The sequence below is a fragment of the Gopherus evgoodei genome, chromosome 7 (genome assembly GCF_007399415.2).
Source record: "Gopherus evgoodei ecotype Sinaloan lineage chromosome 7, rGopEvg1_v1.p, whole genome shotgun sequence".
NCBI classification, from domain to species: domain Eukaryota; kingdom Metazoa; phylum Chordata; order Testudines; family Testudinidae; genus Gopherus; species Gopherus evgoodei.
This window is the reverse complement of record NC_044328.1, coordinates 122,317,218-122,342,759: the sequence shown is the minus strand read 5'-3', so window position 1 is coordinate 122,342,759 and position 25,542 is coordinate 122,317,218. Positions and strand designations below refer to the sequence as shown.

At 41.2% G+C, this 25,542-nt stretch overlaps 2 protein-coding genes across 3 annotated transcripts in view; both read right to left on the bottom strand.

The window, feature by feature from the left end:
• Positions 1 to 11,354, bottom strand: part of EOGT (EGF domain specific O-linked N-acetylglucosamine transferase) — a 31,114-nt gene extending 19,760 nt beyond the window's left edge. Inside the window, 7 exon segments of the mRNA XM_030570363.1 lie at positions 121 to 225; positions 2,068 to 2,162; positions 2,940 to 3,048; positions 4,431 to 4,531; positions 7,608 to 7,832; positions 10,179 to 10,309; positions 11,291 to 11,354. Of these exon segments, the coding sequence (XP_030426223.1) occupies positions 121 to 225; positions 2,068 to 2,162; positions 2,940 to 3,048; positions 4,431 to 4,531; positions 7,608 to 7,817 (620 nt within the window). The 5' untranslated portion in view covers positions 7,818 to 7,832; positions 10,179 to 10,309; positions 11,291 to 11,354.
• A 4,144-nt stretch (positions 11,355 to 15,498) lies between these two features.
• TMF1 (TATA element modulatory factor 1) overlaps positions 15,499 to 25,542 on the bottom strand; it is a 32,574-nt gene continuing 22,530 nt past the window's right edge. The window contains exons 12-17 of one of the 2 annotated variants that reach the window (XM_030568548.1): positions 24,270 to 24,339; positions 24,093 to 24,185; positions 22,586 to 22,723; positions 21,734 to 21,880; positions 20,728 to 20,853; positions 15,499 to 19,249 (exon numbers count right to left, since the gene is read on the bottom strand). In XM_030568548.1, coding sequence (XP_030424408.1) covers positions 19,106 to 19,249; positions 20,728 to 20,853; positions 21,734 to 21,880; positions 22,586 to 22,723; positions 24,093 to 24,185; positions 24,270 to 24,339 — 718 coding nt within the window. In that variant the 3' untranslated portion in view covers positions 15,499 to 19,105. The remainder of the gene's footprint in view (positions 19,250 to 20,727; positions 20,854 to 21,733; positions 21,881 to 22,585; positions 22,724 to 24,092; positions 24,186 to 24,269; positions 24,340 to 25,542) is intronic. The other variant, XM_030568549.1, reaches the window with a different exon arrangement.

The following is a 25,542-nucleotide window of genomic DNA, read 5'->3' as shown; positions in this document are numbered from 1 at the left end:
TATGAAATACATTAGCACGAAATGCCTCGCTGAGAGCTGTTGATGCCAAAGAAAGGCAGACAGAGAAAGAAGGGTAAAAACCAACTCTAACTTGGAAACAGCTACAATTCCAAATCGTACCAAGACTGCAGAGGGCTCTTGCGCTGACCTTCAGCCATGAACGCTTGACTGTCGAAGTTACAATGACCTCCGATTTCTCCTTTCTGGAGAAAGTCTTCCTTGAATCTGATGTAAAGGAATAAAAACATATTAACATAAAGTACCGGGCCCCAGCGTAGCAGTTCAAGAGGAACCCAGCCCAAGACAGATCAGTACTGAGGTACACTGCAGTTCTACACAGGTAAGCCTGCACAGCAGCCAGCTCAGGCCAATGCAATTAGGTGCTAGGTCAATGCAGCAAGGTACTTAAACATGTACTAAAGTTTTGGCACAAGTAGCCCCACTGACTTAAATAAGGCTATTCACATGCTTAACGTTAAGCACATACTTAAGTACCTTGCTGAACTTGGGCCTTCGTTTCACTTTCTGAGGATTATATTCACCCACAAAAATCACGTGATACAAATTATCATCTATTTTCATTTAGTACAAGAGGGTTGAAATTTACCAGGAAGTGATAGCACAGACTACAGAAAATCACTGGGATTCCTCCAACACAGAATATCCTTGAGCCAATTAATACATTTCATACTATTACAAGAATTCAGATTGCACAGTATTTACCATTCAAAACAACATTCAAAAATACAGCAATACTGTACCTTGATTATCAATAGGGAGATTTTCCAACTACTAACATTAAATCTTTTAATTGGGTTTAAATGTCTGTGCTAGTTAAAGGGACATCAGTAGCTTTTCTTTAAAGTCATGTGATCAGAGTAGAAATGTTTTACTAAGATTAACAGAAAAGATCCCCAAATTTTTAAATGTCTTTAATTTGTGCAAGTAATGACACTGCCTATTCAATTTCAGAGTTTCCTCTTGCGCAATCAGTTAGTCCTCAGTTCTGCAGTGAGTGCGGTGTAGGTGGATCGCTGTCCCAGCATGGAGCTCACTACAGGAGATGGACATTAAGTGTTACTGTAGTTATACAAACAAATGAAACTAAACAGTTAGTCATTTCTTGGTAAACAGGTGATAAAAGCATGTTACAGACACGAATAGCATGTGTAATCTTGTTATAAGCATGCTGATAGGTGCTCTAAGGAACTGTTAAAAGCAATCTCATGATCTGTCAGATTCTAAGGATTTATTAAAATACATAATAATAAATTAACCCTGTAAAAAACTATTGATAAATGTAGCCTCACCAGTAAATGTGACCAAGCACTTCATACCGCAATAGAGGCAAGAAAGATATATACATTTTTAAATAGGAAAATGTGTTTGTGAACCCAAGAAATATTACGGGGGCTCAGGGGAGCTGTAGCAACAAACTATCTTGAACTCACTTTTTAAAATTTGTCTAGATTTTAAGTTAACTGCAGCCCTTTAAAATGATGTGCACTCTAAACATGCTTAATTGGTTACACTGCTTTTGCCAATGGTCAGATTTGTTACTTAAAATAGGAGAGCTACACATTCCCCAAAATCAAATTGCTCCCAAGAGGAAAAAAAAACAGATGTGGGTGGTCCTACAGTTTCTTTCCTTGAGAATTTCAATGAGTGGTGCTGCCATACATGGTAAATGCAACTCTCCAAAACTCGCCTTCCTGAAGTCTACCCTTGTGATTGATATTCAATGTCCAGATCCTGCAAAGACTTGCATTGTTTCACAAGTCATCCTACTGATTTCAGCGGGGACTACTCACCATGTGTATAGCCCATGTTTAAGTCTCTGCAGGATCAGGGCCCAAGTCTCCCCAGTAAGCTGTCTGGTTCGCACCAGTGTAAATGCGGGCAGAACCTAGCACAATTAGTCTTTGATTCTATAGGTTTTGAAACCCAGGTACCATGATGACATATGCACTAGATAACTTCAGAGAGGGAGATTTGTGAAATATGTATTTTGAAGTGTATTTTCCCTGATGTTTCCTGGTATTGCTGGAATGTAAGTAATTCAGAGACCTGTCATGGTTTCGCTTTGTGGTTCTTAAATCAATGTACAAGTTTGTCGCTCTACAATGCTGGAGGTACTGTGAGCAGGCCAGAGATGAATCACCCTGTGCAAAAAGAATAAGTAGGGATTGATTAAAATAAAATAATACTAGGAGCAGAAGAACATAAGAATAGCCACACCAGTAGTCCATCTAGCCCAGTATCCTGTATTCCAACAGTGGCTGGTGCCAGACGATTCAGAGGGAACGAACACAACAGGGCAATTACCAGTGATCCATTTGTTATCCTCCTCTCCCAACTTCTGGAAGTCAGAGACTTAGGGATACCCACAGCATGGAGATGTGTCCTTGACCCTCTTGATTAATAGCCATTAATAGACCTATCCTCCATTAACTTATCTAATTCTTTTTTGAACCCAGTTATACTTTTGGTCTTCACAACATCCCCTGGCAATGAGATCCACAGGTTGACTCTGCATTGTGTGAATTACTTCCCTTTTTTTGTTTTAAATGTGCCACTTATTAATTTCATCAGGTGACCTCTGGTTCTTGTATTATGTGAAGGGGTAAATAACACTTCTCTATTCACTTTCTCCACCCCATTCATGATTTTATAGTATCCCCACCTTGGTCATCTTTTCCAAGCTGAACAGTCCCAGTCTTTTTAATCTCTCATCATACAGAGGCTGTTCCATACCCTTAACATTTTTATTGCCCTTCTCTGTACTTTTTCCAATTCTGAAAGATCTTTTTGAGTTGGGGCGACCAAAAGTGCACACAGTATTCCAGGTGTGGGTGTACCATGGACTTACGTAGTGGCATTATGTTTAAAAACTTATGAAGACTGCATTGCTTATCTTATAAGTATAACAAAACACCTACCTTTGCTATAGGCTTGCAGTGGGTTTTCATTTCATCTAGCCTTTCTTTAACATAACCAAAGTCAGCTTGTTTCCAGAATATCTGCTGAGCTGTCTCAATGTCATTAGCCCTGATGCATGAAAAAAATTCAAGGACCTTCATTTAATGCATTTTAGCTTTTTGAAGAGGCTCTTTAATTCAAACGGCAGGAGGATGCCTGATAAATTAGTTTTATCTATCCTCATCTTCTGAGAGATCTCCAAACTAGCCAGGCAAATTAGACTGGCAATAAGGTGACAGTAATTAGCCATTGGAACAATCTGCCAAGGATCACGGTGGATTCTCCATCACTGACAATCTTTAAATCAAGATTGGATGTTTTTCTAAAAGATATACTCAAGGAATTATTTGGGGGGATTTCTATGGCCTGCGTTATGGTGATCACAACAGGGCCTTTATGAAAGCAGAGCTACAAAAAGCAGTATCTAAGCCTCTTGTAACCAACGCAATTGGTGGTTAATGGAAGGTTACTTTATGTTTTTAATTCCCACAATAGACAATCTCAGAATAGACAGAATAAAAATAGGACAGTAAAAATGGGAGATACACAAAAAGGACACAAAGTAAATGGAAAGAATGTTAGTTATGATGCCACAGATCCTGCAAAACGATCCCTGCTGTATGGATCCAGCACTGAGAAGGACAAACAATGTCCTCAGGCCAAATTTCAACAGAAATGAAAACTGCGGGTTTTGTCCTTAGACTGTGCATCACAGAGACTGGGTGGAGACCATGGTACATAACTGAAAATATAATTCCCCTAACCACAGAAGGAGTCTGACAACCATCTTACAGAGTAGGCTCTCTCTCCTCACAAGCTGAAGTTATTAATACATAAACCAGAACAGAAGAGCCAGCCAGTGTATTGTTTTCATCTCCATTCAGTTTCAAAACAGGAAACATATCAACTGGACACAGACAAAAAAAATCAAGTTCTTTTTTCTTTTTTTAAGCCTGAAAAAGATACTTGAATTTAAAGCTGTATTATAACAAACTAGCCCAGGGGTCGGCAACCTTTGGCACACAACCCATCATGGTAATCCACTGGCGGACCGCGAGACGTTTTGTTTACGCAGCTCCCATTGGCTGGGAACAGCAAACCTTGGCCACTTGGAGCTGCGGGAGGGCAGGCCTGCAGATGGTCAATGTAAACAAAATGTCTCACAGCCTGCCAGCGGATTACCGTGATGGGATGCATGCCAAAGATTGATGACCCCTGAACTAGCCAGTCTGCATAAATATCATGACATGAAGTACTTCAAATAACACTTTTTTTTACTGAAGAAGTTCAATGTTATGCAGGTTTCCATGAAGAGACAATCACAATATCCTCCTTTAGACAACACTGCACTATGCCTTGAAACAAGTAAGTTAACTCAATATCCAGAATAAACATCAGTGTCGTACGTTAGGGACATGCTGAACTTCTATACATTTAAAATGGAAACTTACCATCCCGTTTCAACATAATCACACACCGGGTAACCAAACCTGTATTCCGGCTTGCAGGATCTCTCATAGCCCCAGCAGGATTTTAGATTCTTCAAGTATTTCTGTAAGACAGGAGATTCCCATTGAGAACTGTTGGCTTATTAGGTTATATTTCAGCAAATTAGTTTTGCATAAAAAGCTTTCAATTTTATGTTTTCTCACACCGCATTATCACAAGGAACTGCTTAGATTACCTGTTTACATCTTGAGCCCCAGTCTTGCAAACACACACACACTTTTATGCACAAGTATTATTCCCATGGACTTCAATAGGACTACATGCATGATTTGGACACGTACATAGTGCTTGTAAAATTAAAGCTTTAGCACTTGAAATTTCAATACACCTGACAGCAAAGAATCCTGTGGCACCTTATAGACTAACAGACGTTTTGGAGCATGAGCTTTCGTGGGTGAATACCCACTTCTTCAGATGCATCTGAAAACCCACGAAAGCTCATGCTCCAAAACGTCTGTTAGTCTATAAGGTGCCACAGGATTCTTTGCTGCTTTTACAGATCCAGACTAACACGGCTACCCTTCTGATACAATACACCTGACATAAGTCTGGAGGTGACAAGCAGACTACATCAGCCTGGTAGCAAGTCTAGAAACTTTCTAATAACTGTATTTAGTATACAGAGTTTCTTTCACATGTCTGAACCTGCTGTTCATTGTACACAAGCCTGTTTCTCTTTTGGCTATATGGTAATTGTGATGGGGATTTCTGGGTGGGGAACGATTTGGGTTGGGGTTGAGTACTTAGGCTCCCAACCATCCTCCTTTTTCCCAAGGGCAAAAAAGGATTCCCCCTTTTGTGCCCCTTCTTCTGTGGCTTGTGCTTATTGGACATCTCGGCTTGCTCAAAAGGGATCAGCCAGAGTTGGCATTTCTAATACAGATTTTAAAGATTTATCCCACATGCTACTCCTTACACCTTTCGTTCATATACTCAAGAAATGTTCCTGAGCAAAGAGATCAAGCAGTTAGTCATAATCCTCAGCCCCCTTCCCTTCTACCCATTTTGTCCTGAGGTCATATATCTTATAAGCATATTCGCTATGACTCATGCCAGCACTCTTTTTAAGATTTCTAAATTTCAAACTATACACATCTGGAGTAATTTGAAATGTTTGTAAATTGGCTCTCTTACATTCAAAGTATTCCAAAGCTTCCTGAATTGGCATTTCATTAAATACATTTAAAGCCTTACCACACATTTTTGTAATCAGTGTGGAGACTTTCTTGTCCCCAAGACTATATGAACCTCACATAGCTTTAGAAAAGTGGTAAGGTATTCCTCAATGCAGTCTCACAGGACACAACTTGTCAAAGCGGAGGGTTCCTTCAGTGGAGAGAAATGTTGGTAACTCTCGGATCCTTCCATGTTCTTCTATCAGGTCCTGACTATATTTCCTCTCCTTTTCCTTCTTCTTCAGCCTCTGTCTTTCAGCTCCACGGCTTTTATGAGCTTCAGTTTCTTGTAGTCTCAGCTCCACGGCTTGCCTGTGGGCAGCTTCCAGTCTCATTTCTGCCTGCCATTTCTGGTATTCACTGTTGTGCTTCCTTTCTTCTGCCTCCAATCTGGCTAATTGTAGCTTTGCAGTTGATTCAGTGATGCTCATTTTTATGTTTTACTGTTTCTATTTCAATTACCCGAAATAAACAAACAAAATAAACTATCTTTGACTGTTCCCAGCCATACCTGAGACTCACTTAAAATTGCTATACCAGTGCTTATAGTGTAAACCTCATTTGAATTAACGAGCTATGCACACACCCTGCTTGCTGCGCCACTGTGACATACCCAGGGTACAATCTGGGCTGATAAACAGCTGTGTCACCTCTGCTCTCTAAGCTAAAGTGCCTTTTATACTGCACCGCTGTGAGAGCTACCACTCCTGGTCTGCTCTCACACAGCCTCCAGCCTGTAAGTTACTCCTAGTTATACTGCAAATGCTGCAGCCAGCCACTCTTGAATTACACTGCAGAGCTACACTAGCAAACTCCCAGTTCCATACTTTCCCCAGAAATGTACATCTTGTGCTGCCCAGCTCTCTCCTGGGTAACACAAGCTCATATATAGTCCATTATTTTATTAATAGAAAATAATATGCACAAATCTGGTTATCCCAAATGGAGTTTCTCCAAACACATCAAGTCAAACACACTGCTTTAGATAAAAACAAGTTTCTTAACTACAAACGGATAGATTTTAAGTGAACATAAGTAATGAGGCATAAAAGTCAGAATTAGTTACAAGGAAAATAAACGTAAAATGCAACTAATACCTAACTAGAATGAATTCAAAGTACGGTCTCTCTCACGACGTTTCAGCAGTCCTACTGGCGGAACTTCTTTCAGACAGGATCCCTCCCCCAGTCCAAAGCTGCTTCCTTTGTTCTTCAGGTGTCATGGATTCCATGGGCAGAGGGGAAAGGAGGAATGATTTGGGGCATCTGCTCTCGCTGCACATAGTTCTAGAATTCCCTTCTTCGAAAAGCACCTCCAGCTGAGGTTCAGGAGACACAAAGTCTGTGAGGATGGGAACCCCGAGCTGTTTCTTTTTAAGAGGTAGATTTTTCACCCATGTCCCTTTTCCTGCCTGTGAATAGCCACTTAAGCAGGTGATGGCTCATTTGACCTTGCTGACATCTGGCTGAGGTGTCATCTTGTCTTTTTGTCTCTGAGAAACTGGTTTGGCTGCTATCCAGATTTGGAATATGTCTTAGTAACACCATACTGTGGAGTTCTATAACTTTATATACAATGTTGCCACACACATTTTATCAGGACAATATTGACTAAAGAGATATGAGTTTTCAAATGATACCTCACAAGGCATAGCTGTACAAAGATTATTATAATAGCGTGCAAGGAGTGAATACAGACCATCACAGTAATTAACAAAAAATTCTGTATACATCAAATCCTTCCCCCCACATCCCCCCCTCCATTCTCGTGACGGTATGAGAGTCAGGAAAGAGCACTGCTTAGTAGTTTTAAGGAAAAGCTGTTCTAACCCCAGAAATGACCAACCCATTGGCAAACAGACCAACTTATTACCATCTTTAACTTCTATGATTCTAAGAATAAGTAACCCCAAAATTACATTTGAGTAAACATAGAAATACCTACTTTATATGGGCAATGAGAGTCCTGCTTACAGACTGTGGCAATATGCCGATTGTTGTGCAGAAAATATGGAATATGTTCTTCTGGTACATTGATACTTCTGTAGCTATATAATGGCACTTCTGGAATGTTTTTGATTTCAATAAGATTTTCATCTTGGGCATTAGCCAGGATTTCTTGAAGCAGCACTCCAAACGCAAGCAACATTAGCATGGCAGCCAACTAGTCCTGCAGTTAAGAAGGAAAGACAGTAAAATAACATATCTATTGGTCAATATTCTGTCAAATAAATACATTTTCAGTATTTTGTCTTGGACCATGCAGATTTTCCCTAGGGGGGGCAAAGTTGCACTGAGATTAATTCATATAGTCTCTGATTTGTCTGAAAAATGAATCATTAGTCATGAAGGGTTATTAAGCACTGCCAACTCAAATTCAATGTGAAATGGGTGTGTTGCCTTTCACTGAGTCCCAAGGAATCCTGAGTGTCCAAATCAGGAAACTATATATAGACTATATTGTATATGGACTGTAGGAAGAACTTGTTTTATAAAACTGCCTACATTTTTTAAGATTATAAATAATAAACTTTTAAAAAAGAGAGATGCTGGAAAATACAAATTGTTTCCTTGCAAAAAGTGGGAATGCATCAGCCAGTTGAATGGCAACATATACAATCTCTGAAACATTACAAGCAATCTAAATATGGCATCTAAGTTTCTGAATTCATGAGTCTGGTTATGTGTTATTAACATTACACATTTTTTCCCAAGGTGTATATTATAACAATGTAATATACATCTATCCAGTCTTCAGATCAAGAGTGGATGCATTTCTAGAAGATACATTTTAATGGTCAAACAAGTTATCAGGCTCAATACAGGAGTAACTGGAGGAAATCCTGTGGCCTGCATTACACAGAAGGTCAGACTAGATGATATAATGGCCCCTTCTGGTCTTAAAATAAATGTATCTGTAAACCACTAAAGCTATTAGCAATATTCCAATGATGCAGTCAGCCTTGCCCATCTATTCAAGGAGAACTGCTCTAGATTTTCGAGCTACAGGGAAGAATTAAATACATTTTGCATAGAAAATCTCACATACAAAATCACGAACCTTGAGAATATTCAATAAGCAGAATTGTCAGTACATTATTAATCATACACCTGTAGCTGTTAAAACTGTGCACACAGCCCTATCTATAGCTTTAAACATTGCCCTTCCCAGCCTCTCCAAGTCGTACTCCTATTGCTGAAAAGCTTTCAGTTAGGCGATCTTCCTCTTTCCTACAGAATTTATTACCATGGTTATCTAAGGGTCTTCAGAAAACCAACGAAAAACCAAGAGTCAGTATTAGTACGAGCACCCTTTTCCTCCTCAGAGATCTTCAAAAACAAAACCAGCTCCCTACTCTCTACATCGGAGATGAACTCTCTAACCACAGCTCCCTTTTCTACAGTTACAAGTCTCCAATGGATCAATACAACTACATTTTGAGGGACATTCAATTCTGAGCCTGGAATTTGCTCCTATAATCATAATTGGTGATCACAGGCTACGTCTACACTACAGGATAAATTCAAATTAGCTTAAACCGATTTTATAAAACAGATATTATAAAGTCGATTGTGCACGTCCACACTAGGCACATTAATTCGGTGGTGTGTGTCCATGGTCCGAGGCTAGTGTCGATTTCTGGAGCGGTGCACTGTGGGTAGCTACTGTAAAATAATGAGGCCAATAATGTCGATTTGCGTCCACACTAACCCTAATCAGATATAGTAATATCGATTTTAGCGTTACTCCTCTCGTTTTGTAGGAGTACAGAAATCGATTTAAAGAGCCCTTTAAATCGATATAAAGAGCAGTGTAGTGTGGACGGGTGCAGCGTTAAATCAATTTAACACTGTTAAAATCGGTTTAACAGCGTAGTGTAGACCAGGCCCAAGTAACTCATTCTCACGAATGAATGACAAAATGTAGATTGCAAACTGCCTGCAGCAGAACAGCTTCGTTCTGTAACAAGCACATTAGTTAACTGTCAGGCAAAATTAAATGCTGCTCTTAAAAATGAGGCCGGTCTTTCAGCACAGAGGGGTTTGGGACTCTGTAACCAGACAAGACACAAGGAAAATAACTTTGACGCTACCTGTTGCTAAATTCAAGATATCAGAAGTGGAAAATGTGGTTAGCACAGCTCCATGCAAACTCAATGAGTCTTTTCAGGCAGATAAATGCATAGGCAATATAAATTAATGGAGCCTTTCACAGAGTACAGATTACATGTCCTGAGCTAAGGCATGGGCAGCTTTGCAAGGTGCCAAGTGCCTTAGATACTTGTAGAACCCAACTGCCTCTAGGACAAATTTGATGTTCAGGAAAGTAATGGGAAGCTAGTGTGTGAAAAAATGGTACTTCCTCTCAACTGCCACAAACCCAGAGGGGAGGAAATTCAAATAGCCCTGTTACACTAGCTGATGCTTTAACTGAGTCAAGGTTTACATCCTCCAACTGCTTTAATCCCTCCTCCCCCTAGAGCTGGATGAACAAAGACCTGGAAGGCCACTTTACAGCCCTTTCTTTTACACCGGGGCAGGTCCAGGCTGAGACCGGGGCAGGTCCGGTGCGGCACAGGGAGAATGGAAGAGGATTCTCCAGCTTTTCCTCTGAATGGGCTCCAGCTTTGCTACGAGGTTAATGCTCTGCAGAGACCAATTGGATAACAGAAAAATCAGTCCTTAGGGTAGAAGGGGACGGTAGATAACACAGCCCTTACAAATACACAATAGCCAATACAATTTCAATAACATCCTCCCCAAACTCTGAGAGGAAGATGCCAAGTGCCAGACCCCCAAGTTGAGCCAGTTCCTCTTACACATACACTTCCAGTAAGGGGCGGGGAGGGGACTGTGTGTGCATCCAGCCTGCAGCGGGGGAGGAGTGAGGGTGGCAGAGCAGCACCCAGCCAGCCCCCAGTGAAAGAGGAGAGAAGAATGCTCCAAATCAGCCACCCTGTGGCCCTCCCCACCCTGAGACAGGCACCAGGGTACACCGAGCAGCCCTCTCCCAGCTCCGGGTGGAACACATAAAGCAGCGACCCCCTGAAAAGTAGGCACCAGCCCCCTCGGGGGGGCACAGAGCAACACTCTCCCCCCCCCCAGTAGCAGGTAACAGCCTGGGGGGGGGGGGCACCGAGCAACCCCCACCCATCCCCAAGCAGCAGGCACCAGCCCCTGGAAGGGGTGCACCGAGCAGCCTCCCCAGCAGCAGGGCCCGGGAAGGGGGCGCACCAGGAAGCCCCCCTCCCACAGCAGCAGGAACCAGGAGGGAGAAACACCGAGCAGCCCCCACCCCCCCCAGCAGAAGGTCCCGGGATGGGGGGGGGCACCGAGCAGCCCCTCCCAGCAGGTACCAGGCCGGGGGAGCACCGAGCACCCCCCCCCAGTAGCAGGTACCAGCCTGGGGGGGTGGGAAGGGGGCACCGAGCAACCCCCTCCCATCCCCAAGCAGCAGGCAGCAGCCCCGGGAGGAGGAGCACCGAGCAGCTCCCCCCTCCCCAGCAGCAGGCCCCGGGAAGGGGGAGCACCGAGCAGCCCCCCCCCCAGCCCGGGGGAGTACCGAGCAGCCCCCCCAGTAGCAGGTACCAGCCCCCCCGGGAGGGGGGACGCCCCCGGCTCTCCCACCTGGAGCTGGACGGTGCCGCTGCCCAGCCCGGCCGCTCCGCCTGGGCTCCCTGCCGCAGCCGGCGCCGCACGGGGAGCGGAGGGCGGAGCCCTGCCCGGCTGGCTCAGCTCGCCGGAAACCAGCCCCGGGGAGGGGCGGCGAGGAGGCCAGACGGGCCCGAGGTGGAGCCGCCCCTCACCCGGGCCTCTGGCCGCCTGGCATCCCGCCCAGCGCCGCCAGGGGGCGCGCGGAGAGCGGGGCAGCCTGCAGGATCGGGGCCCCAGCGGACTGAGTCTAGAGCCCGACGCGGCCTTACCTGCCGCACGCTCCCGCGGAGCCGGGCTCTCGCCTAGCAAATCGGACTGACTCCGAATCCTGCTCCTGGTACACCGCCGGGATGGGCTGCAGTCACAGCGCTGCTGTCACCCGGCAGGGCTCGGCTCATGCTTTTGAAGGACAGGGCCACTTCACTTGTTAATGTTGCTGCGGGAGTGGCCTGGGACACCCCCTGGGCCTGGTTGCGGTTAGCAAGGCCTTGTCCAAACCATAAATGGTCCCACTAAGTATACTCTGTACAGCATTAAATCACTGCCACCTGCATGCAGTCATGCATCGCTCTCCAGACAGCAGCCTTTGGAAAGGAGAGTTTAAAAAGGTCCGGGGAGGTAGGAGAGGAAGCAGTCCAGCTCAGCAGAGGAGAAAGGAGCTGGCAGAAGGCAGAGCCCCAAGGGGTGTAACATCACTTCTAAATGTGATGGATGTGGCAGAGACTGGCCTCTCTTGTTCACATCTGCCGTAAAATCAACGGAGTAAATGCTTCACCTCTCAGGACACATACCAATGGGGCTCTCCAGGCTAGGGTGACCAGACAGCAAATGTGAAAAATTGGGACCAGGGTTGGGGGGGGTAATAGGAGCCTATATAAGAACAAGCCCCAAAAATCAGGACTGTCCCTATAAAATCGACATCTGGTCACGCTACTCGAGACTGAAGGATGCCTGTTACTACCTATGAGAAAGGGAATAAACTGTACTTGAATAAGGTACCTTAATATTGCTTGAACTCAGGGGTGGGCAAACTTTTTGGTGCAAGGGCCACATCGGCATTGCAAAACTGTATGGAGGGCCGGGTAGGGAAGGCTGTGCCTCCCCAAACAGCCTGACCCCCCACTTCCCATCCCTGACTGCCCCCCTCAGAATCCCCAACTCATCCAACCCCCCCCCCCCACTCCTTGTCCCCCAACTGCCCCCTCCTGGGACCCCCAGCCCCTCACCCCTGATCCCTGACTGCCCTGACCCCTATCCACATTCCCTCTCCCTGAGAGTCCCCCCTGGGATTCCCACACCTATCCAACCCCCTCATTCCCCATCCCAACTGCCCTGACCCCTATCAACACCCCTGCCCCCAGACAGGCACCCCAGGACTCCCATGCCTACCCAACCACCCATTCCTAGTCCTGATTGCCCCCCCCCCAACCTCTGCCCCATCCAACCACCTCTTGCTCCCCATCCCCTGACTCCTGGGACCCCTCCCCCTTATTCAGCCCCCCTCCCTTACCATACTGCCCCAAGCAGCAGGAGATCACAGCCCCGCCACCCACACTGCCCAACAGGAGTGGCGGGCCAGAGCACTGCAGCTGCGGGGGGAAAGTGGGGGAGGGGCCAGGGGCTAGCCTCCCCGGCCAGGAGCTCAGGGGCTGGGCAGGACAGTCCCGGGGGCCATAGTTTGCCCACTTCTGCTCTAACTGCAGCCATGTTAGTTGTACAAGTATAACTGTCAGTATAAATTCACAACCCTAACATAGCTGTACCAATACAAAGTGCAGTACATAAAGCAGGCTTTTTCTGTACACTTTATCAGCTCTTGGAGCTTGTTTGCAGTTGTCATGCTCAAGCCCCATGAGGATCAGATTAATGCATTGGAGAACAGGAGCATAAGCAACTTTTTTTGGGGGGGGGGGCGCGGGGGAAGGGGGAGAGCCTAGAGTTAAAAATATTTATTGAATAGCACTTGAATGAATACTTTTGTGCCATGACTAAATTTGTGCACCTTTAAACAAAGTGAGATAAATAAGTTTCTGTTCTAGACTCAGTGTCTTATTTATTAATGCATTCACTACATTTTGAAGGGAGCTTCAGCTCCTCCCCAGTTATCTGCACGCATGATTAATGATTGTTACTTTGTTATTTTTGATAAATGTCAAGTAACTATACAACACCTCATTTGTCTCATCTACCCACTGTGTCTTTTTTAGCTCTTTACCATGTTTGCATAGCATCTAGTCCACTGGGGCCCTGACCTTCTTGACAGCTAGATGCTACTGCAATATAAATGTTAAATGATTTTTAAAATCTGTTTATATTTCAGATCTTCCAATTATCTTCCCTTTACCTATGTACAAAGCAGAACATAAATGAAGTACTAGAACAGAGCTATTCTCCTGGTGTGCTTAGGATAAGGGTGGTCTTTTCAGTATGTACCGGAAAAGGGCCTTTCCTATCATGGTCCAACAGGAAACATACCCATTTAAAACACCATTGTTTTATTTCCTTCAATCTTGAACTTATTTCCCTACTTAGATACAGCTTCTGCTTTAGTCAAAAGGCAAACTCCCATTAACTTTAATATGCATAGCATCTCAGTGGCCAAAATGCAACCTTTTATTTTCAAAAGCCATTCTAATTACCACAGGGTAGGGCTGGATTTTGAGGCAGGCAACTGCCTGGGGTGCTGAGCTTAGGGGGCACCATGTTTGGGGGGCTGTTTTTGTTGCTAGTGACAAAAAAGAAAATAGAATATTACCTCCAAAGAAATGGCAGAAAACTTAGGGTTTGAGCCTGTCTTCAAGGAAACTCATATTCATCAGAAGAGGAGACGGGTTGGTTACGAGGACAGAGATAAAGTGATGGGAAACTTAGAAGAAAAATTCAAGAGGGAGGTTTTTTGCTTGCTTGTTGACACTGCTCAAGTGTCCATCAAAGAAAGTTTTGGACAAATAAAGCACCATAAAAAGACCTAGGTTTTTTTGTATGACCTTAGTAAGCTACTGGCAGACAGGAAAACACTCAAACAATTGCGTGGATCTTCACTGGAGGCTGATGCATGGGGAATGTTTGGATGTCAATGATAAAGACCTCAGTGTTGAATTGAACAACATCTGTTACATTTTGCAATGTGGGAAGCGCTCTCCACTCCAAGTTCTCCCATTCATTCATGATGCAGAGCTGAAGGCCACTTTTCCTAATGTGTGGATAGCTTTGGGGATTCTGCTCACGCTGCCGTTCACAGTAGCAAGTGGTGAGCACAACTTTTCGAAACTCGGGCTAATTAAAACATACCTGGGTGGTTGACAATGGCTGAGAGAATGACATCACTTGCTATTTTATGGCTTGAAAATGCCATTGGCCAGTCTTCGGATCTCTCCGATACTGTGCTTCAGTTTGGAAGGGCAAAGGCAAGAAAAGGGACTTTTGGAACAAAAGGACTAGGCTTAACATTCTAAGTCACCTACAGTAACATTATTTAATACTGGTCCACCCAATGTTGGTGCACAGTTCAATTTACTGATGTTAGCACATTTCAGTTATTCTTAAAAAAGTTTCTATAAGTTTAGAGGAAACAAAATTCCCATAGGAGCTGAGCCCCTCAAATCTTTTAAATATAAATCATTGCAAGACCCCTGTGAGGTAAGAAAGTGCTATTATCCCCATTTTACAGATGAGGTACTGAGGCAAAACCATTGATTTGTTCAAGGTCACACGGGAAATCTGTGGCACCACAGGGAACCCCGAATCCAGCTCCCCCAAGTCACAGGCTAGCACCCTAACCACCGGACCATCTCTCTTCCATCTCTACTCAGCAAAACACTTAAGCACAAATTTCAGTCCCATTAATTTTAATAAGCTATTTGATAGATATTTTACATTTACAGCCTAAAGGGAAGTTAGTCCAAACCCTGCATTACCTTAATCCTAGAACAGCATTAAATTCAGAACTACATTTGGTAAGCCATCCTATTGTGCCTAGATATTGGTGCACAAACAAAAATTGCAAGACCTACCAGTGTTCTGAAACCCTGGTTCAATTCAATGTTCATTTTTTAAGGGCTGCTTATTTAAATTACCTAAGACATTTTCTTTGCAGGCTGCCATGTTGATATTTGCAAAGAATCACCTATCTTCAATTAGTTTTCAGTCTTCAGTCATTATAGAAGACTAGGAACACGCTATTAGCTTCAATTTTTATTTTACCCAGCCCCTTTTTTATACAGGTTATTTACATTATTTTACAATCAGAATTCAAATGTTCGATTTTCATAGTATATTAATCCATTTTCGGTCTTATATTCAAGATAGTGTAGCCCTTTACAAAACATACATAACCATAACAAAAACAGTGTCATAACAGGACAAATTAACTTTTCTGTAGTGAAAATAAAAATTGTTACACATATACAGGTAGATAGCATTTGGAACATCTACTCTGGTTGTTCATTAAGGATGCAATGCAATGCTCATTAAATTAAATGAGTGTTGGACTGAATCTTAATTTCTCCCTACTAAACCACCCTGGGGCTAATCCGAAGTCAACAGGAGTCTTTCCATTGCCTTCGGTGGGCTACAGAACAGGCCCCATTTGAAAAATATACTTTGAGCAAGTCTTGAAATGGCAGTGTTTCTTCACATTCATATAGTACTTGTTACTGGAGACTAACAGATACAGACAAAATAGTTATTCTTTGGGTAATATTTTGATCTATTACTTTGAATAGAAGTTAGACCTTTCTCAAATCTTTTTATAATCCCTTTTCCCAAAAAATATTTCTCTTAGACAGACAATCTCAACAACAGCATTGCATCTAAGGAACGCTGGCATATTAAAATGTTTTAAAGAAACAACAGTAACAATGTTTCACCCAAGATGATTAAAACAAAGAACTTTTAAAATGTAGTGGTGAAAAGTAAAATTTTCACCATGTATGTTATTTACTTTTTATGTTTCACAAGGCTTTGATGATTAAAGTATATTAGACTGTTCCATTTTCTGATTTTACTGCACTATTATAGCAAATGGTTTCACTGCAGGAGAATGGCTGAATGCAAGCAAAAAGCCATCTTTTCACTGAATTCAAAATATTTATAAAATCTGTCAAGTTTCGTAAAAAATTCTGGGCCTGAAATACATGACATATCACTTTATAGCTAAAACCAATGAAGAAACAGTGAGTGTAGAACATACATTACTTTTTCCCATTTATTCAAGCTCTTCATTACTGAAAAGAACATATGAAAAATATTTGCCCTTTAGTGAATAGAGCAGTTGCTATATCTGCTCTTTTGACTGGAAATTACCCTCTCATATTTTAAGCATGGAATGTTCTCTTAGAAAAGCACCTGCAGTCATATGTGAAATAAAAATGCCAAGCTAGATGTATCTCTCTCAGGAGTAGTCCTTGACTTGTCTACTAAGAATAAATCACTATTAATTGATCTTCATTTTTAGATACTTATTCATTCTTTTTACTAGATGAGTGTTGTCTCATTTGTAATGGGAAACTGCTATATGAAAACAATTCTTAACTGGTGCCCGCCCTAAACTAAGTTTAATTCTACTAGAACATTGATTCCATTACAAATGGCTCAATTTTTAAATATTTACACCTCGGAATTTAAAATGATTCAATCAACCCATAGATGATTCACCTTCCGCAAAATAAGCTTAGATAAAATTTTTAGTCTACATTTTGTATTTACCAGCAATTGAATGTCATTTTAAGAGAGCAAAATGTTAGTTTGTCTCTTAATATAAGAACTATTAATTTCCAAAATGAAATCAACTATAAGGATTCACTACCCACAAGAATACAAGTTCCTTTATTTGACCAAAACCGCTATTTTAAATTGTTTAAAAGTTACTATAACAGATGCAGGCCTTTATAACTTTTAGCATCCTTACAGTTCTCTATTGCTTTATTAGAATCCTCTGAATATTTCACTCTAAACCTTGCTGCTAACATTGGAGATTTTTGCTGCTGTGCAAATCTCCAGAGATGTTATCTGTTTGAAAGCATAAATTGCACCAGTGCAATCGTCGTTTTATACACGTGTAGCTACATCAGTGCGGAAATACTTAATGCAGGCAGACCCTGAGAAGGAAAGCCCTACTACAGAATTATCTCTCTAGAAGAGCCTGATTCCTCAGGGCTTGTCTACACTTAGCACTTCAGTGAAGATGCAACCTATGCCAACAGAAGGGCTTTTCCCGTCACGTCGGTAATCCACCTCCCCAAGAGGCAGTAGCTATGTCAAGAAGCCCTCCCATTGACATAGCGCTGTCTACACAGGGAGGTAGATCAGTATAACTGTGTCGCTCAGAGGTATGGATTTTCCACACCCCTAAGTGCCGTAGTTATAACCAATACAAGTTTCTAGTGTAGACCAAGCCTCAGTCAAGTCTCCATGTCCCATTAAGTCCAACTAATGCTAAGCTGTAACACATTAGGGACTATTCTCTGACACTTAATATGCATTTGTAACATAACAGAAAGAGAGAAATCTCTCAGATTGCAGGCAGTGGTATGATAAGCAGTGAATTTCATATGCAGCATAGTTCACACTGTAAGTATCCATCACTGCTACAAATCTGAGATGTAATGAGCTATTTGCTGTCTGGAATGCAAACAGGAAGAAGGCAAGCTAATTCTCAGCACTCCCAAGGGTCTGATTCAGAAATTCCCTCTGACACATGACCCCAAATGTAGCTCTTCATACAGTAAGCTATGTAGATGTTATCTGATTCCTAGCCAATGCCTGTCCTAAATGGGAAATTGGAGATCTTAAAAATACTACATCAGAATCCACTTTTACAAATATATATAGACAGACCAAGAATGACTACAGAAGAGCAGCAGCAAATGTTTTGTGTCAAGAGAATTTTATAGATCTGTTTTTGTTGGGGTTTCGTTGTTAAATAGTACTGTTAAAAAGCAGGACCCAAAACTACAAGAACCAAAAGAACTGTCTTGCTTATTGCAGTTGAAGTTAGTTCCATTTAGAGTTATAGGCTAAATGGCCCCATTATGCTTCAGGAATGCAGCACAAAGAGTATTCAAGATGGAGCAGTAGGTTAAAGAACAAGAGTAGTAGTCTTGAGTCAATCTCCTTGCTTTAGGGAGTGAAGATAAAAGATGTTATATAAAGATAAAATTTTGTCTATGAACATGAAATTGTTACTCTTGTATGTTCAAGATCTCCAAAATACAAATCAGAAATTTTCACTTAGTAAAAAAAGCTAAGCCTGAAATATCTACCCGCTTTAATTTCATGCTGCAAGTCATTGCTATTTATAATCATGTTAAAAAAATATTATTTGTACTATCAAATTATAGAAAAAATGTTGATATTAAAAACAAACTCTGATCTGTACTCATGAAAGTGTGTAAAACAGTAATCTGAAAATTATCAGGGGCTGTTCTAATTAAGCCTCATGCTACAGTATCCTTACACCTTCCAGTGCTGTATGGTTAGGTAATATTACATGAGTCAAATAATCTCTGTGCTACTGTCTGTACATAATGGTCCACCTTTTGGTTAAACTTAAATAAAGAGAAGGATGGTTTTATTTAAACACATTTTAAATAATGCACAAATAATTTAATTGCCAACAGTACTAAACACTGTTAAAGTGTAATGATTTTTTCCCCCACATAAGAACTCTACAATATAATCCCATTTTTATAGTACATTTTTTTACAAGGCATTTGAATTCTGCATTTACATAAACACCACTCTTTACAGTTTAAAGTAATTGTTGGAAAGTTACGGTTTCAGCACAAATTAGTTGCGTCTTTGTCTTAAAAGCTCATCTATTTGAGTCTTGTACATATTTTTCACATCTTCAAGATCCAGTCGAAGCTCTTCGGCCTCTTCTGCTTTCTCTCCATACATCTGAAGAATAGTATTGTATCTTTGATCCAAATCCTAGAATAACATGGGCTTTTGGTTATTTGGCTGTTTCTCCAATTTAAAAGCAATGCCACATATTTGTTTTCATTATTTGTCTAAACACATTGCCTATAGTGCTTTAAGTATTAAAAAAACTGAAAAAGTTAAACTAATGCTAACCGATATAAACACATCCTGCATTGTGCCCTGAATATTGCTAAATGTGTGCTCTTGGGAACCGTGAAAGGAAGCAAATTCCAAAGGCAGGATTTTTAACTACAAAGAGCAATAGCATAAATCTTCAAATCAGTTTCAGCTGCTGTGGTAGAGTATAGGGTATGGGCGTAAAATTTTCATAAATGACTCTAGCTTTAATGCCCAAGTCTCTATAGAAAATAGGCACTTTTTGCAAGTTTTCCCTGATATATCAATAACAGGCCCCAGACCAGTAAGGGTTTTACAGAAGACCACTAAGATCTTGAAATATAACTGAAGGCTTAAACACAGAGGTTGGCTGCTCATAGCATTCCATTCAGCAGGTGGGCAGCTGTAGTTTCTATATGAATTTCAAAGTAAAATAATCTGGAAAGGTCCACAAACTATCATCTAATGAAAGGGCATCTACCAATTCAAAAGATTTGCATGTGTTATTTCTCTCTTAAAAAAAAGACCCAAGAAGTTAAGTAATAAGAGTGGATTAAAATCTGTAATATTTATGTTATTAATTCAACCAGTATCATAAACCTTCTGTGATAGGCTATGTTTTGCTAAACTCATAAGAATTGGAGTATTCTATATGCTGGCTCTCAAGGCTTCCCATTCACTCAAAAATTATGGGCTCTAGGCCAGATGTTTGGAATGCTCTGAGCACAAAAATATGCACACCTAATTTTTGTATACAATTATGCGTACAATTATGACAACTGTGTGTGCAAGTGACTATATGCCTATGAAGTGGTCATTCACACATGCAGTTACACAAATGATGTGGCATATTTTAGTATTCCTGACAGTGGGCATAATTCTGAAAATATGACTCTCTCTGCAGCTCACAATTCCTGACTCTTAACATGGATTCTTTCATAGGTATGCACACTCACAGAACTGTATGTATGTTTACAAGCATAACAATTTGAAAATCAATTTGGGAAGTAACTGATAATTGCCATGCAATACAGCAAAGCCTGCTGACAAAACCCATCCATCTCTAAGCTGCATCCTATAAAGTTACAAAACAATTTATGTTTTACTGTAAAAAGAGCACTTAATTTTCAAGTCTAAAATTGTATTCCTTTGAGTTATTTTTCCACTGCCTAACTTTTAATAATTCAATGTACACTTTGTGATTCTTATCACATTTTCAACTTTAAGGAAAGAAGAGATTTTGAATTAAGTATCACTATGGCCACCTACAGGGTTACATATCTATTTATGAATGATTAATTTAGTAAAAAGAGTTTTCATAAATCACTTGTCAATCTCTCACCTGATTTATATAAATGAAAGCCACCTACCCTTAGCTGTGCACGTAGTTTTGGTATCTCCTTCACCTTTTCTTCAAATTCATCATTTTGATTTGTTAATTTAACTAGCTCTTCTGCCATTATTGATCGAGTTCTTTCAAGGTTTCCAATTTCCAGCTAAGGTAACAGGCATTTAACAGTTATTAGAGCTTTGTGCTGAGAGTGACCTACTGAGTTACTAACTTTGTTTTTCATTAAAAAAAAAATCAGAATGATTGATCTTGGAAGTCAATTTATTATACAGACCAGTGATACTCAACCTCAATGGTTCAGGAACCAAAATAGCGATCAACATTACCCAAAACAGACATAGTGCTGCAAAGAGCCACAGGAGATGCATTAAAAATCCACTTAAACATGTAGTTGTGTGTCATTGTAAACCTGTCTTAAACTTGAATAATGTGTTTTTCCATGTTTAAGACAGGTTTACAATGACACACAACTACATGTCTAAGTGGTTTCTTTATTTTCCAACCTGCATGTCACAAGTTCACATCAGTATTCCTTACACTTAAACTACAGTTAAGTCTTGGGGATTTTCACTCCCAGATCAGCAGAAACTAGAAGCAATCAAACCAGGGGAACAGAGAAAGACAGGGGGAGGAATTTTGATATACTGCCTTTAAAGCATCTTCAATTAAGTACCCTATGAAACAGCATTCCACAAACTCCTCACCTTTTTCTTCACCTTTCCCTGGAACCCTGATCAGTGTCGAGATAGCCAGGTAGAGTCTACTTGATCCACCTCATCCAAAACCTAGGTAATGAATGCTTACATCTCTTGTGATGGCCCATCATGACTTTAACAGAACTGCCTGGGGGACGGGTGGGGAGGAGTGTCCCTACATCAGTGCAAGACAAAACCATTGTTTGCACATCCAGACCCTACACAGCTATCAGTAAAATAAACTTTGTAAAACAAAGCCAGTAAAGTAAAATCACATTCATCTTTCTACTTATGACACACACAATAAACTCAAAGTCATTCTCACAGTACCTGTAGGTGAGAAATCTCTCCTTCCTTCAGTTTTAACTGCGACTGCAGGTTTTCAATTATACTTGACCCTGCTCCCATCCTTACAGCATCATAAAGATTGCTCCCACTTGTAGACACTGACCCAAATGAATGATCATGAGGATCATCCTACAAATAAAAAGTTAACCAACTGTAAGATCGGACACTGAGAGACTTTAGCACTAAAAGCAAGAGCCTACTGATTCAATATGAACAGCAAAGGAAGACCATCATCATCAGAGTCAAAAGTTTCAATGCTTCAAATATATTCCTTCCAAACAAAAGCTCATTTTGAACAGCTAAACAAAGTTTAAGATAACTCCTTATTTGCTTGCTGTCATGTCACCTTTACCACTTTCATTTGGCTAGCATAGGTCTCTATATTCTCACAGACAAATTCATCAGAAGCAACAGCCTTTTCACAGACTGCATCGAGACAGTATTACATAGGTGAGTGGTGCACTAAAACTAGAATTACTGGATTAACAGTCAGTAAAGTCAACTTTAGATATAGTGTCCAATTATTTTATAAAGCACCTTGGAATGAATTACACGAATAGCACCTGAAGTTTATATTCTCCACATTACTGTCCTACTTTTTTTTTTAATGTACTCTCAGGCACCCTCCTTCAAATGCCATGCAAACCTAGACATTTTGGATGTGTGTTTAAGAAATCAGAATAGCTGAAATCACTTTTTTCAATGCAGTTATTAGCTAGAGAAAATTAACATGCCAATAAAACTATTTGAAGACACCAACATGATTCACTGCAAACACACACAAGATAGCAAAATGGTTGATCAAAAAACATCAACTGATAAATGGTACATTACCTGGGAGAGGAAGGATGCCTGAAGCCCTGCCATATCAACTCCACTTATAGAGCTTGAGCGTGACAGTGTTGGAGTACTCGAAACGGTTTCCATTGTTGATGAAGTAAATGACTTACGCTCCTTTGAAAAATACAACAGTTAGTTAAGAGAAAGTGAATACAAGGAACAAAGACTGTTGAGGAAGAGGATGATGATAAACAGACCTTTTCATATACAAAGGGGTCTCCTTTTTCACTCCCAAATGTATAGCACAAATTCATTTTTTCTGTATATTAATTGAAGTTTAAACTGACGTGGATTTAACAGTATCACTAGTACATCTAGCCCAAGTTCAACTCCTTAGGAAAACCTAACAAAATGGTGGGAAACCTGCGGCCTGTCAGGGTAATCTGCTGGTGGGCCACAGGACAGTTTGTTTACATTGACCAGCCCGCAGCTCCCATTGGCCGGAAACAGCGAACCATGCCACTGGGAGCTGCGGGCGGCCATGCCTGCAGATGGTCAATGTAAACTAACTGTCCTGTGGCCTGCCAGCAGATTACCCTGACGGGCTGCAGGTTTCCCACCATTGCCTTAGTCTTTCCTGGCTATGCAGAAACAGAAGTTACTACCTACTGCATAGGGAAGTGTTCTTTCAGTAGCTACACTGCATAATGCTGACCTAAGACCACAAAAGTATGTGAGCCCTAGAGACAATTAAGAGTTTTGCTGAGCTCATGTGCCTCACAGGAATGACACTCTGAACAAAAAGGTAGGTTCTTCCCTGGATGAAGGACAGTGAAGAGGTTTTTTTAAAAGTGTTACAATGCCCAAATTCAGGATCTCTGAGGCTAAACTCTGTTACTGATGAGTTTTTCTAAATAGGCTGATGTCCTCTGCAGTCAGCAACTGAAGACATCCTGGCTTCAGAAGGAGGAAGTAAATAGCTTTAAACAGGACTTGGATTTCAGAACTGCAGCAACTAGGAGATTAACAGTGAGGACAGAACTGTGTTAGAATATCAACTGCTGACTGGTAGTGACTGATGGGCATTTGGTAACCTATGCTAAACAAAGTGGAGTCCGGGCCTATACATCAGTATCCATACCACACAGACATCACAACTGGAATTAACTAGCACCCTGCTGGTAGTCTCAGCAGAGGTAAGAATTTTCAGTGTCCCCAGACGCTGAATGTCATGCCCTTCAAGGTAAGGACAAAGGCATACTGGTGCAACAGTGTGGATCAACCTATGCTACCATTGTCCATGTTTCATTTATTCCGTGGCTAAGCAGAAGAATTATTCAGGACTGTCAATACAGCACCTTTCACACAGGCATTGAATTCACAGGAAAAGAAAGATATGGAGAAGTCCCAGATCTTAGTTTCATGGTATTGCCAGGCTAGATCCTTGTAATTCTTGTTTGTTGTTTATGAGACATTTTAGCGTTCGAGACTTGCTCGGTCATCCTGTGACCTAATAAGATTTTTAAAATGCATGAATAAACATTAAAGCAAATTTCAATACCTTTTCCTTTGCTGTTTCTTGTACAAAAATTGCTCTCTTTTTTTCTTGTTCAACTTTCATTTTCTCCATTTCTAACTGAGTAGCTAACAGCGTCTAGAAGGAGGAAATGAGGATTTTTAATCCCTTGCAAACTCAAAATTTTATGAAGAAGCAGTGCAATATCAAATTAACCAATACCTTTTCTTTTTTTGCTTCATCAAGAGTTTTCACATACTCCTCTTTCAGGTTTTCTAATTCAACCTCATACCTATATTGAAAAGAGAGAAAGATAATGTAATTTTATTAAAGACAATTATCTCTTCATGTTTCTATTTTAGGTTCACACAAAGAAAAATAATTTACTGAAACTGACAAAAGCATAATGCACTATATTTGCTTTCTGTACAAATATATATATCTAAGCTTAATATCTAACTGCATCAAGAACAGAATTGTTCTGTATTACCAAATGGAGAACTACAACTATTTCTCTATGATGTTAGAAAAATACCCTCACACTGACTTGTAAGCCGTACGTGGCTACTTGAATGTTTGCAAATCTTAAGAATCCCTGTTGAACTACTACTTATATTTCCATGCAATATCCTCTTAAGCGTCATTAGTTGTGTGCATGCTGCTTTAATATTCTGGATACTTGGTCTATCATTGCATGAACCAGTAACACATTAACCTTAAAGATAAGTTATTGAAAGTTCATTTAACTATTTCTCATACAAAAGCAGTGTAAGCATACTACAGAAGTAGGCATATGACTCTTCAAATTAACACAATGAAACCCAGAAGACAAAACTATCCCAGGTGTCAGAATTTCTTAGGAATGGTAGATTGTCTGAGAAGAAACTGCAGTTGCCTAGACAGGATGAAGTCCACTGAAAGATCAACAAAGTATTTTGATCCTCCCAATGTACCACCAGGATGCTGAAAAGGGAACTTCCTGATATGAACAGGAATCACAATGCAAGAAAGCACACCTCCCCCCAGGAACAGCCCAGGGGATTAAAAAGGAAACAAACACAGAGTTTGTCAGAGACACAGTTAAGAGGAAGAATTTCACAAGGATAATTCATAGTTAATGTTTCTGCTACTGACTTCAGGGTTGCGTCTACAATAGTTTCTGTGCTGAGGCAGAGGTGGGAGGCCTGGAGTGGATGTTGGTGGAAATGCATCAGGGCAGACGTTCAGAAGGTGGTGGCAGGGAGCCACCAAAAAGCATTAGCCTTCAAAGGACATGTTTTCTTGTCTTTCTATTACTAAAAGTGGGAATTTGTTTAAGAAAATAGTCGTCGTCACAGTTCAACTTCTTAGCACTTGATAATTATTTGATTTAATTTCTTTTGGGAGATGTTGGATGCTTTCTAATGTCCCAATCCTGCAAGCTGCTCTGTGCAGATGGACCCTTATGCCAGCATGCAGGCGCACGGACTGCAACTGCACAAAGCAGCTTGCAAGA